The 13554-nt window shown below is 46.3% G+C and overlaps 1 protein-coding gene across 1 annotated transcript in view; it reads right to left on the bottom strand.

The window, feature by feature from the left end:
- The window catches only part of PLEKHD1 (pleckstrin homology and coiled-coil domain containing D1), an 85115-nt gene that overhangs the window by 60460 nt on the left and 11101 nt on the right, over positions 1 to 13554 (bottom strand). The window contains exon 5 of the mRNA XM_077464726.1: positions 5032 to 5123. Coding sequence (XP_077320852.1) covers positions 5032 to 5123 — 92 coding nt within the window. The remainder of the gene's footprint in view (positions 1 to 5031; positions 5124 to 13554) is intronic.

Raw genomic sequence — 13554 nt, 5'->3', positions numbered from 1 at the left:
TGGATCAGACCCAGAAGGGCTGTAAGGGTAAAACAGACAGAGAGAGAAAAGGATAAACAGTCAATCCTACCTATGCCAAACACTCTCTCCAATATATAAAAAGCATAAATACTAAAGACCTACCTAACATGAGCGGGCTGGCCACTAGGAGGCAGTAAGGCGTCCATATTCACAATAAACCCACAGTTTAAGAAACACTGCAACCAAAGAGAAAAATAAAACACACATTTTTTTTTTTTTTTCTAAAAAAGCATTTCCCCAGCCTAAGGGACATGCTCTTACCTTAAACCGCCGCGCTGACAGCCCCGGGAAGTCGCTGCGACCACTGCAAACATTCCCAGGGTTCTGACAGCTTCCAAAGCCTTTTAAATTTGGCGCCCGTGACGTCATCGCCGACGTCAGACGCGAGGCACTCGCGCGCATGCGCGGGAACCAAGCCTCGGTCTCATACCGGGTTCGCACATGCGCAGAACGCCTGCATAACCCGGAAGTAGGAGAGAGGTTTGCTGGAACGCGGAAGCGAACGCAAACGGCATGGAGGAGACCGCAAGACAAACAAAAGAAATACACACAAATACAATGCTGCCATGGATAGATAAAAGGCTCACCACTCCACCAACGATCACCTGGCCGAACGGACTGGAACACACACGCCATACCTCCAGCAGATAATGGTCACCCATAGCAACGGGACACAGACCGTGCGCACTCAGGTAGAAAATCCTTTCTTCAGCGCTACTCTGCAAATACTCTCCATACCCTGCTTAACAGTCAGGGCCTATCGGAGGAAAATTTCTCAGTCAATCAGCCAATCGATCGTCGTGAAGTTTTATTTCCAGGAAAGAAACCATCTGGTCCTACTGGGGAGGACAAAAAAGGAACACTGATAGTGGCCAGGAGCAAAGATTTATGGGAGTTGGGTCCTATTGGGTAATCGTGGAGGCGGGGCTACCCACACGTATGCTGCCATGGAGCCTTTCAGGAAATATATTATTGTACTGGTGTTAAAATAACACTCTTGCTATGTTTCACTAGACGTCTTTGCAGTTATACATATTCTTTATTGTAAAGATTCCAATTACTTTCCAAGTCAAAATGCTGCTGTATGAAAAATCACCTACTGTGTGTGCTGTCACATTATACACTGTACTAGTGGTCTCCAAACTGCAGCCCTAAGACCAGATGTTGCCCTTTACTCGCTTTTATCTTGGAGCACTATTTTCATCCACTGATACCAACGATGGGACATAATTCCTCCACTGACACCAGGGAAGAGACAGAATTCTTCCCAATGACACCAACGATGGGGCACAATTTCTCCCAATGACACCAACAATGAGGTCCAATGACACCAATGATAGGGCACAATTTCTCCCAATGATGCAAACAATGGCAATTCCTCCCACTGACACCAAAAATAGGGCACTATTCCTCCTATTGACATAAACAATGGGGCATTGTTTATTCACAATGGCATTGGGACCTCTTCCATTCTCAATGGCCACAATCCGGCCCCCCTTAAGTCTGAAAGACAGTAAACTGCCCCTTTGTTTACAAAGTTTGTAGACCCCTGTACTATAAAATCAGTGAAAACATTGACTGGAAGCTATCTTCTTCAGCAATTAAAGAGGAACTGCAGTCAGGTCACATAATTTGTAATAAAAACACCTTTGCCATTCTGAAGCTTCCCTCCAACCACTTTGCATATTATTTTATATATACTGTGATTCTGTACTTGCCATATATGCTGCAGAAATCTCCCTCCACTAAGTCTGACTGCATCCATTTTAAGGCTGGGTTCACACTGCTGCGGGGGGAGATCCGGATGTGATTCGCACAGCAAATCACATCCGATCTCCGTAGCGCTGCGAGTTCAGCCATACAGATAGTATGGCTGAACTCGCAGCGGTCCCGCAGCAAACTCGCACGGGACCCTTTTTTGGGTCCGCAACGGAATCGGATCGCATGGGGGTTCACACCATGCGATCCGATTCCTGTGCGAGTCGGCAGATCGCACTGCGATATGCCGACGGATCTGGGGGTGTCATTAACATAACATTGACACCCCCAGCCGTCCGCATAGGGCAGTGTGAACTGCCGGCGGGAGGTGTGCGATGCGGGAAAACGCCGCGGATTCGCGGCGTTCCCGCATCGCAGCAATGTGAACCTAGCCTAACTGTGGGCAGCTGAAGCTGCTGCCTGTTCACTTCCTGGATTTACAAAGACACACAGAGGCACATCTTCTGGTCTGAAGCCCTGCAGCTCTCATTGGCCCTCGCATGACTCATCCTCCCTCCCTTCCTGGCAAACTCTCAGGAGAGTGAGAGAGAGCGCTGTGCATGATGTTATTAGCCTAGGCTAATTACCAGACAAGAAACATGAAGTGGGCTGTATAAGGTATTTACTGGCAGAAAGGGATAAAGCCTCGATCACACAGGGCATACTAAGGAATACACCCTTGGAGGGTCATGTTTACCCGCACAGGTCTGTGTTCAGGGACACAGAACCACACACCCCCTCTCCCAGATACACGTCAAATTGGGAGCAGTGGTTGTGTCTGTGCAGCCACTACATCTCAGTTGAAATCAATGGGACTGCCTGCATAGAGATACATGGAACACTTGTTCTTCCTTCTGCAGGTAAACACAGCCCTTCACAGGCATACACTTTAGTATGTCAAAGGTGAATGAGGCCTAAATCTCCAAGAGCATACAGATATAAAAAGGCTGCTTTTTGTAGGAGTAGAAGAAGGCTAGAACTCCTGTCAGCTTTGTATTGCTGTGTTTGTCCCTGTTTCCCTTCATCTGGTAAAGCATTGTCAATAGGACAGAAAATGAGGGATGAGGCCTTGGATAGCAGTAAAAGCCCAACAGGAGTTATAACCCTTCATCACTTTATCCCAAAAAAGTTTTGGTGATACAGTCAAGGAAAATAATACACTTTTTTTTTACGTAATTTAGTAATTAACATTATGGCAATAATTGTAGTTTATAACATTTATCCCAGTGAAATAAGCCCAAATAAAATTGCCTGGAATATTTTGTTTCCAATTTATGTAAGAAAGTATAAACTTCATTACCTGGAGAACAGCTGGTTGGCTTAAAGCTGAAATCAGGACTAAAAAAGTATTGTTTAAATACAAGAGCCAAGAGTATGTGACCACAGGCGCCAGGCTAATCTAACAAAACATGCATAGAAAAAATACACAACTAACACACTGAATGGATTAAATTAGGCCACAGCCTGGTTAACTAGTTTTAAATCATATTAACAATATAAACCTAATTTGCATCACATAACTTTATTACCAAAATAATCAGAATTCAACAACAATTTCAGCCCAGCCGCTAAAACTCAAGCTGACCAAGAATTTAGCTTAACCATCTTCTCACATGTCCCCTTTGACCCACTTTATGAAAGGGACACACCACATAAACCAGGGGGGGGATTTGGGAGGGGAGCTCCTCGGGGTAAATCCTCTCTGGCAACTGGCAGAAAGCCCTGGTGTCAGGTACTTAAATAGGTCCCCACTTTGGTATCCTTCGTGTAGTTCTGTACTTTGCACCTGTGCAGCAGTTTCCTGTAATGGTGTCAGGCTCATTAAATAGGTCCCCAAGGCTTTCTATAAGGTTCTGGGGTCATATAACCCTAATTGGCCTATCCTGGACTGACCCCTTAGGCCGCGTACACACGCGGGGACTGTTCGCCCAACTTTGTCCGCTGAACAGTGTTTCGGCAAACAGTCCGCTCGTGTGTGGGCTTTCAGCGGACAGTTTGAGCGAACAGTCCGCTGAACAAGGTTTTTCGGAAATTCCGAAAAACTGTCCGCTGAAACCTTGAACAGTCCCCTCGTGTGTAGGCTTGTTCGTCAAACTAAGTTCCGCGCATGCTCAGAAAGGATTTACACGCCGAAAGTTATAATGCAGTGTATAGGACGTCGTATTTTTCGTCCCGTCGTACGTGCCGTTCACGTCATCGCGCACGGTTTCAGCAAACTGTTCGTCCGTCGTGTGTGGCCATGTCCGTCCATGCTAATTTTGAGCGGACTGTTTGCCGAAACTGTTTGACGGACAAAGTTGGGCGAACAGTCCCCGCGTGTGTACGCGGCCTTAACCTTCCAGAACCTTCCAGCTGATATGACCCTAATTGACCTATCAATATAAGCCCTGTTGAAAATTGTTACAATGGGGCTTATACTGCCCACGTCATGAGGCAAAGGAGGTCCTAAAAGGCTACCCCCTTTTCCCCAACATTTTTATTGGTATCCTTCGTGTAGTTCTGTACTTTGCATCTGTGCAGCAGTTTCCTGTAATATAGACAAATTGCTACTGCTCTCTCTCTACGTGTGCACTGGTCTTGTAGGAACCCACTTGCAGTTTTCTACTTGTGTCACATACCTATGCAGCCAACCAGCCAGGAAGCAGATGACATGGCAAGGGTGATGGAGGCTCTGGCAGTAAAGGGGTGTCAAGCATAGGTTTATAGAGAAATGTATTTCCTGTATCCAATAACAACATAGGGGTTATACTCACTGGGAGTGAGTATAGGACTGCTGAGTTGGTGCACACCTGGGGAGGGGAGAACTCTAACTGGTTGTGTCTGTAATGTATTAATTAACAGTGTGGAAGGTTGCCCACAGATTACAAAGTGTTGACTGTGCAATTTGCCCTGCTCGCTTCTAAGTCAGGAGTGCCTCTTTTTTTAATGCTGAATTCACATGACTGCATTCTCCACCTGCAGTATAGGCATTAGCGGGAGCTGTTTTACAATGTGCCCACTAGGGAGCATTAAGCCACACCCACAAGCCGATTTTCTAGATGCCATCCACAGATCTGCTCTCTATACAGGCTATTTACAGCACAGTGATGATATCACTGTTACTTTTACTAGGCCGTAGCTGGGTTTGCAAATGCAGAGAAAGTAAGAGGGTCGCATGCAGACCAACAAGCACCAGTTTGACCTGTTTAGAGTATATATCATCATTTTGTACATCGAATTGAACCAGAATGCTGCATCCCTAATGTAACATACCAAAATATTCTTGTCTCTCCTTAGCTAGCTGCAGACCCTGAGCTTCCAGGCTTCCAATCATCGCCTCTCCCAGCTGGGCATTCTGCCAGGTCCTGTGTGTCGAGCAATGGAAGTATGCATTAGTACAATTAGAACATTGTCTCTGCCATGCTCCACCCACCTTTAAAAGGCAGCCTTCAGTCATAGAGAGTAAAGGCTAAGTACTGACTGTTCCCTCTGCAGTCCTGATTTGCCTATAGGTTCATTTCTATTCAGAATCAGAGTGAGTTTTAAAGAGAACTTGAAAAAATGCCTTTAAATGTAGCAGCTTAGCATTTAGAATAAATGGCACATTAAAATGCAGCTTCTGTCAGTTTTAGTTTGGTTATGTCATGTTTACCTATCAGCTGTTGCATTCCCCTACCAGCTATCAGTACCTAGACACAGCCATAGCAGTTGGTCACATGGGTTCTGCCAAAGGGGAGGGGGGGCTTAGACAGAGACAAACAATCAGCATACCTCCCAACTTTGAAACATGAATAAGAGGGACATGAGGTAGAGAAGACATGCATTGTGCACCATGCCAAAAATGGGCATGGCTAAATTGAGCTGACTATTGGGTGTACCCTAGGAGGAATCTGAGCCTACAACCTGCAGTTATTGTACCACAAGACACTCCATAATTACTTTTCTATAACCAGGAGCCTCACTTACATAAACCTGTGGTCAGTTAGGGGGCAAGATTTATCAACGGTGGAGGGAGCATAAGGGCCTAACAAGGGGAACAATAGTGCCAGTGGGAGGTAAAGGAACAATAGTGTCCAGTGGGCGGTAGAGGAACAATAGTGTCCAGCGAGAGTTGGGGGGTTCCTGGCGTGAGAAACAATAGTGCCTAGGAGGTAGTGGGGAGAAACTATAATGTCCAGTGGGGGGAAAAAAAAAAAAACTATAGTGTCCAGTGGGGGGAAGGACAACAACACTCCGCTTGAGTGCTTTCGTCATACACCTCTTCCTCCAGTCTGAATATAGATATCAGATATTCCAAACTGTTGACAACCAATAACTAGACAGTACTCGTTTTGGCTGCTGAACATGAAACTGTTTATTAAAACACAGGTACACAGAGGTAATAATCAAGACAATTCCCCCCCCCCCCCCTTTGCATTCAGGGCGGGGTAGACTGTCCAATCAGCAGGGAGAGCTGTTGGAGGAATTCCCCCCTCCCCTCTCACAGCTAATCTACATACAGATCCCATAATACCCAAGGCAGACAGACACAATAGAACAATGGAATACAACCACGCCCCAAACGAACCAACATAGAGCACACCATGGGAAGGGGGAAGAGATAATGAGCCCAGCTGAAGTAAGTGGGCTCATTAAGACCTCTACAAAAAAAACAGTATGCTTAGGTAGATGTTCCATCCTGGAACTAGTTCTGTGTTTGTGTAGACTGGGGAGTGTGGTATCTGTCCTGTGTGGTGAGTCAACGCCTGTGTTGCAAACATCTAAAACAGAGAGATAGGGACTGGGGCAGAACCAGGCTGTACCTAGTTGTTAGATAGGGAATCTACGTGTGTAGTAAGTGGTCAAGCTGACCAGGATTTCTTTTCATGTTTCTTTTTGTTTTGCTGTTATATTTTTCAGTGGTATTTTTGACCACATTTGAAAGGACTGCTGAAAGGGAAAAGTGGCCTAAGGAGCAGTGGGCTGGACTGGTGGCCCCTCTGTTAACCGGGGAATCGCAGAAAGCTTATTACGACCTAGAGCCTGACCAAGAAAAAGACTATGTGTTACTAAAGATGGAAATATTGGCACGGCTGGGTGTCACCCTGGCTGTCCGGGCTCAGCGTGTACATAACTGGCCTTTCCAGCTTGGAAAACCCCCCAGGTCTCAAATGTATGATCTCATTCCCCTGAGCAGGAAGTGGCTGCAGCCAGAGACTTTGAACGCACCAAAAATTGTGGAACGTGTTGTTATGGATCATTTCCTGAGAGCTATGCCTGCTGCCATCCAAAAGTGGATAAGCCATGGAGACCCAGAAACTGCAGATAAGCTTGTGGATCTGGTTGAGAGGTACTTGGCTACAGAGACCCTGACTGCCTCTTCCAGGGACTCACAGACTTTCCACAGTGGCGGGTAAGATGACTCCAAGGCGTGAGGATGGAGAGAGTGAGAGGGTGGGAGTTCTACCTAATGTCTGGTGGGAGCAGCCCGGGAAGCCAAGGTTGCAAGAGGCAGCGAAAAAGATTATTTGCTACCGCTGCCAGCAAGAGGGACATATTGCAGCCAATTGCCCAGTTGTGGATAAACCTATGCAATGTGACTTTATAAGGGAGATACGTCAGTCACTGTTTATGACAGTTGCAAGCACTGCCATTCGGGGACCTGAGAAACATTTATGTAAAATGTGTATTAATGGTAGAAATGTTGATGTTTTGCTGGATTCAGGTAGCCTGGTGACATTGATAAAAGCTGAATTAGTTACTACAGAGGTCTCTGGGAATAACAAGGTGGCTGTTATTCGTGTGCATGGGGACACCCAAGAGTATCCTGTAACTTCTGTGTTTTTTGAGACCCACAAAGGTAACCTCTCTCATCAGGTGGGTTTAGTGTCTCACTTACCACATGATGCCATTGTGGGAAGGGATTTTCCAAAGTTCTGGGAACTCTGGTATTCTCCTGAGTCCCCCACTGGTGCCCCTATAGACCAGGAAGATGATGACCAGAATTCCTCTGAGAGTGGTGAGGACTCTCCAGAATTTTCCTTGTCAGTATTGGCGGGGGAAACTCAAAAAACTGGGAAGGAGCCAACATCCTCATTGGAAAGCATGCCATCTGTGGAGTTTTCGGCTCTTGAGGTTCACAGGGAAAATTTTGCCACAGAACAGTTAAAAGACCCCACCCTAATAAAGGCACGGGAAAATGTGGTGAAAATAGATGGCGAATTAGTGAACCCAGACAAGACTTACACTTACCCGTACTTCACTGTGGAAAGGGACCTGCTGTATCGAGTGTCTAAAGGGGCAGAATAAACCATTGAGCAACTTGTGGTGCCCAAACCTTACAGGAAGTTGGTGTTAAAATCGGCCCATTGGCACATTCTTGGAGGTCATCTTGGGACAGAGAAAACCAGAGAGAGAGTATTGCAGAGATTCTATTGGCCTGTGGTCATGAAGGAAACAGAAAATGATTGTTCCTCCTGCTGTCATGAAAATCTCACGAAGAGATTGTCCTCCAGGTCTTCTGATGTACGATCGTCGCGGGTACGCACGATCGTACGAACGCCCTTACGTTCGTACACAGGTGCGCGTGCGCGGGCACGCGCACGGTCGCGTGCGTGCGTCCGTATTGGCGCCAAACGGCCTATTTAAACCAACCTCTTGCCAACAGTCTTTGCTGTCTGCTCAACAGCGTTATACCTGTGAGACCTGATCTGTGTTGTTTGTTCCTGTTTGACCCGGCCTGCCTGTGACCCATCTGCTATCCGCCTGCACCCGACCTCGGCTTGTTGTGACTATTCTCCTGCCTGTTCCCTTGTACTTCGTTCCTGCCTGGTATCTGATTCGGCTTGCTCTGACCATCCGTCTGCTAGAAGGGTAACCTGCTTATATACTGAACTGTTCATCTGCTATAAGTGCCTGCTCATATTGAACTACCTATCTGCTGCAATAACCTGCTATACTGGACTGTTCATCTGCTATAAGTGCCTGCTCATATTGAAATACCTATCTGCTGCAATAACCTGCTATACTGAACTGTTCATCTGCTATAAGTGCCTGCTCATATTGAACTACCTATCTGCTGCAAATAATCTGCTTATACTGAACTGTTCATCTGCTATAAGTGCTTGCTCATATTGAACTACCTGTCTGCTGCAAGTCACCTGCTTATACTGGATTGTATTATCTGCTACAAGTGATCTGCTAGTATTACACTATCCATCTGCTTCTAGTACCTGCTTATATTGACTGTTATCTGCTGCAAGCACTTGTGTATATTACCCTGTTCACCTGCTACTAGTGACCTGCTTCCCTGCACTGTTTATCTCCAAGTTACCTGCTCCATTGAACTGTGTATCTGCTATAAACTACCTGCTGGTCCCTTCACTGTGATCACCTGCTCCACTGATCCTCGCCTACCATCCTACCCATCTGTTGATCCTGCCAGGCACCTGTACCCCTCCTTACTCCTGTGTTCCCTGTTGTATTGCCAGGAAACCGGTAGTGGGAGTCGTAAAGGAGGCCTCTCTCCGCAATCCGGGCTCGCTACTAGAAGGTACGTGACACCTGCCCTGTGTGTGAGAAGTCGGCACCTATGCCACATTTCCGTAACCTGTTGGTACCTCTTCCTATCATTGAGGTCACCTTTGAGAGGATCGCAATGGTTTTGGTAGGTCCAATAATGAAGTCCACTAGGGGCACCAGTACATTTTGGTTATATTGGACTATGCAACCCATTATCCAGAAGCGATTTCTCTTCGAAATACCTCGGCCAAAAGCATAGCCAAAGAGCTATCTCTTGTTTTTAGCAGGGTGGGTATTTGTAAGGAACTGTTTACGGACTAAGGTACACCGTTTATGTCCCGGATTATGAAAGAACTATGCAAGTTGTTCAAAGTGACACAATTACGTACATCTGTGTATCACCCCCAAACACATGGGTTGGTTGAAAGATTCAACAAAACTCTAAAACAAATGTTAAAGAAGGTGGTGGATAGAGATGGAAAGAATTGGGACTGTCTAATACCCTATTTGATGTTTGCCATTAGGGAGGCACCCCAATCTTCTACGGGTTTCTCACCCTTCGAGTTACTCTCTGGGAGACACCCAAGAGGGCCACTGGATATCGCCAAGGAAACTTGCGAAAATGAGAGTTCTCCCCACAGGAGTGTGATTGAGCATGTCGCCCTAATGCAAGATAGAATTGCGCAGGTAATGTCAAACATAAAGGAACATTTGGCTCAAGCACAGTTAGCACAGCAGAGAGTGTATAACCGTGTGGCCAAGACCCGTACCTTTTCCCCGGGGGGATAAGGTATTGGTGCTAGTCCCTACGTTTGAAAGCAAATTCCTCGCCAAATGGCAAGGTCCATATGAAATAATTGAAAAAGTGAGTGAGGTGAACTACAGAGTCAGACAGCCAGGAAGGTGAAAGCTGGAAAAAGGTATATCACGTCAATCAGCTGAAAGCCTGGAGGGATAGGGAAGCCCTAGTCGCAGAGACTTTGTCACCGGCCCAGTCTGATTGCTTAGTTACTGAGGTTGGAATCGCAGTCACCTTATCGAAACCCCAACAACAGGAGGTTAAAGAGTTTGTACTTCACAACAAAGAGATATTTTCTGAGCTGCCGGGATAAACATTTGGTGTAGAGCATGACATTATCACCCCACCAGAAGAAAGGGTAAAACTAAAACCTTATAGAATACCAGAGGCCCGACGAGAGGCAATACGTGGGGAGGTTCAAAGGATGCTGGAATTGGGTGTGATAGAGGAGTCCCAGAGTGACTGGTCCAGTCCTATCGTACTTGTGCCCAAACCTGATGGTAGCTGGCAGTTTTGTAACGATTTTCGACAATTGAATAAAATTACAAAATTTTAAATCTACTCCATGCTGCGTATAGATGAGTTGATCGACCGGCTGGGAACAGCCGGATACATGACAACTCTTGATCTCACCAAAGGGTATTGGCAAATTCCCCTGGCTGAGTAGGCCAAGGAGAAAACTGTGTTTGTAACTCCAGATGGGGCGTTCCAATATAAGAGAATGCCGTTTGGGTTACAGAATGCTCTGGCAACATTCCAGCGGAAAATGGACAAGATTCTGAGGCACCAAAAAGTATGCTGCAGTTTACCTGGATGATGTGATTATCCATAGCACAGATTGGGTCTCTCATCTGCCAAAATTGCAAGCAGTCTTAGGCTCTATCAGGGAGGCTGGGTTTACAGCCAATCCAAAGAAGTGTACCATTAGACAGGAGGAGGCCAAATATCTGGGGTACACTATTGGGAGGGGAGTGATAAAACCCCAAGTCAATAAAGTTGAGGCCATACAGAGTTGGCCATGTCCCAACAGCAAGAAGCAGGTACGAGCCTTTCTGGGAATCGCTGGCTATTATCGGAGATTCATTATCCATTTTGCTTACCAGGCTGTGCCCCTAACCAACCTGACAAAAGGGAAAGAGTCTGTCATGGTCAAATGGTCCCCAGAGGCTGAAGCAGCATTCCAGTCCTTAAAAACAGCCTTATGTAGCCAGCCAGTGTTGTACTCACCAGACTTCTCTAAGGACTTTGTTGTACAAACTGATGCAGGAGCAGTTTTGTCCCAGGTCTGGAATGGGGAAGAGCACCCAGTCATTTCCCTCAGCAGGAAGTTGAAGTCCCATGAGGTAAATTAAGCCACGATTGAGAAGGAATGTTTAGCGGTGAAGTGGGCTCTAGATTCCCTCCTGTACTATCTGCTAGGTAGGCACCATGACCCGGTGACGGATCACGCTCCTTTGAAGTGGATGGCTCAAAACAAGGAGACCAATAGAAGGGTAAATAGGTGGTTCCTGGCCCTACAGAAATTCAACTTTACAGTTAAGCATCGCCCTGGTGTTAAAATGGGGAATGTGGATGCTTTGTCTCGGATACATGCGTGCCTGACTGCTTGTGTTACAACCCCAAGGTTGAAACAAGAAGGGGGAGTATGTGACAGCAGGCAGGTAAAATCACCTGGTTGCATCCAGGATGGAAAATATATATGCCCTAGATTCAGGCTTTATGCCAACTTATACCACTAGAGGGAGTGCTGGGAGTTCTACAGGGGAAGAGTTAATGAGCCCAGATGAAGTAAGTGGGCTCACTAAGACCTCTACAAAAAACCCCAGCATGCTTAGGTAGATGCTTCATCCTGGAACCAGTTCTGTGTTTGTATAGACTGGGGAGTGTGGTATCTGTCCTATGTGGTGAGTCAACGCCTGTGTGGCAAACATCTAAAACCGAGAGATAGGGACTTTGGCAGTAGCAAATAGTGCCCAGCGGGGAATAGGCAACAGTGCTCAGAAGGAGGTGGGGGGGGGGGGCAACAGTGACCTACGAAAGGTGGGACACAACCCAGGTCCACAGGATTGTGTTAAAATCCCAGGACAATCCTGCAGAATCTGGGATGGTTGGGGGGTATGAATCAGTGTTTCAGCCTTAACACAGGTCTTGCTTTTGTCAGCAGCCATGTGTTCTGCTGCTATGGCTGTCCTTTGATACCAGAGCAGCTGATAGTTAAGTCTGACCCAACTTAGCAGTTTAATATGTAGACAACAGGAGTTGGAGAAATGTAATATATGTTAGCTTTTTAACACAGTTTTATCTAATTAAAGCTGGCTATACACATAATCTGATGGGACAATCCTTGTATAATCTCTTTTAGATTTACCCAAACTATGTCAAGTGACGTGAGGGCCCACTTAAACAAGCCATTCAATTTGGATCCAATCAGGCAGGCTCTTGCACCTCTACATTATTGTTGGAAGGCCTAAAGATGATTGAAAAAAATAGATTGTGATGAGTATTGCCAGCTTTAAAGACAGAGTTAAAATGATCTTTTTCAAAATTTGATGCAAAATATACCTAAATCTGGTATCCCTGTTCAATTATTTCCCGCATAAACTTCCTACATCTAAATTATTCACACATTTTGCCAACCTTTTCCAACCTTTTTATCATTGAGAAAGGGGAAGCCCTGCTAAATATTAATAAACCTACAGCTCTCTGTGATCATTAAGCTGTAGAAAATATTAGAAAGAATAAAGACTGTAGGGTGCCTAGGGCATTTGACAAACAGAGCAGAACATTTTCTAACACTTCCCTGCTGTATAAGACAATAATAATCCTAATATAAAATGAATGATTAAAATTGCCTTATATCGTGCCCAGCCCTAGGCTGGAAAAATGTAGTTTTTTGGCTCTGCCGTACTGAGCAGAGACATCTTTTTTCTAGGTCTGGTCTCCCTAAGCATGGTGGTTGGTTGCTCCTGCCTGCCTCTGGACGAAGCTTCCAGAAATTGAGTAGGAGAGTCGGCCACTGGGTTATTTCTCTACAGGGCCGCTAATCAGGGAGGCCACAGCCCATACACCTGTAGGGGGCCCAGGCATTCAGAGCGGCTGGGGCCCCAACCAAGGTTGTCTTTAACACGGGGCAAAAGGGTCAGTAGTCCTGGCCCCAGTCATTGTTGTGGGAACAAATCAGTTGCCCCATAAGCCTGCGCTGCCTGCATAGTTGCCCACCATTTTCATCAAGCTGTCCAGAGATGGCTGTGTCCCACACTGAGTGACAGAAAGAGCTGCAGGAATAGCAGCAGTCCCGTCTACTTTCTTTTCCAGCTGCTACACATTCCCCCACCTCTCTCCTGGCCCTCTCTAACACCCCCCCCCCCCACAAGTCTCTGCTCCTACAACAGTCTGTCCAATCGCGGGTGTGTAGTTTGCCATCTGGACCTGTCCTCTGTGATGAGTTGAGCCAATGGGCTCCAGCAAGATGAAAGACTTGCAGTGGGAAGTTTGAA

The sequence above is a fragment of the Lithobates pipiens genome, unplaced genomic scaffold (assembly GCF_037356315.1).
Source record: "Lithobates pipiens isolate NorthernLeopardFrog02 unplaced genomic scaffold, aLitPip1_a1.2 Scaffold_30, whole genome shotgun sequence".
NCBI classification, from domain to species: domain Eukaryota; kingdom Metazoa; phylum Chordata; class Amphibia; order Anura; family Ranidae; genus Lithobates; species Lithobates pipiens.
This window is presented reverse-complemented; position numbering and strand designations above follow the sequence as displayed.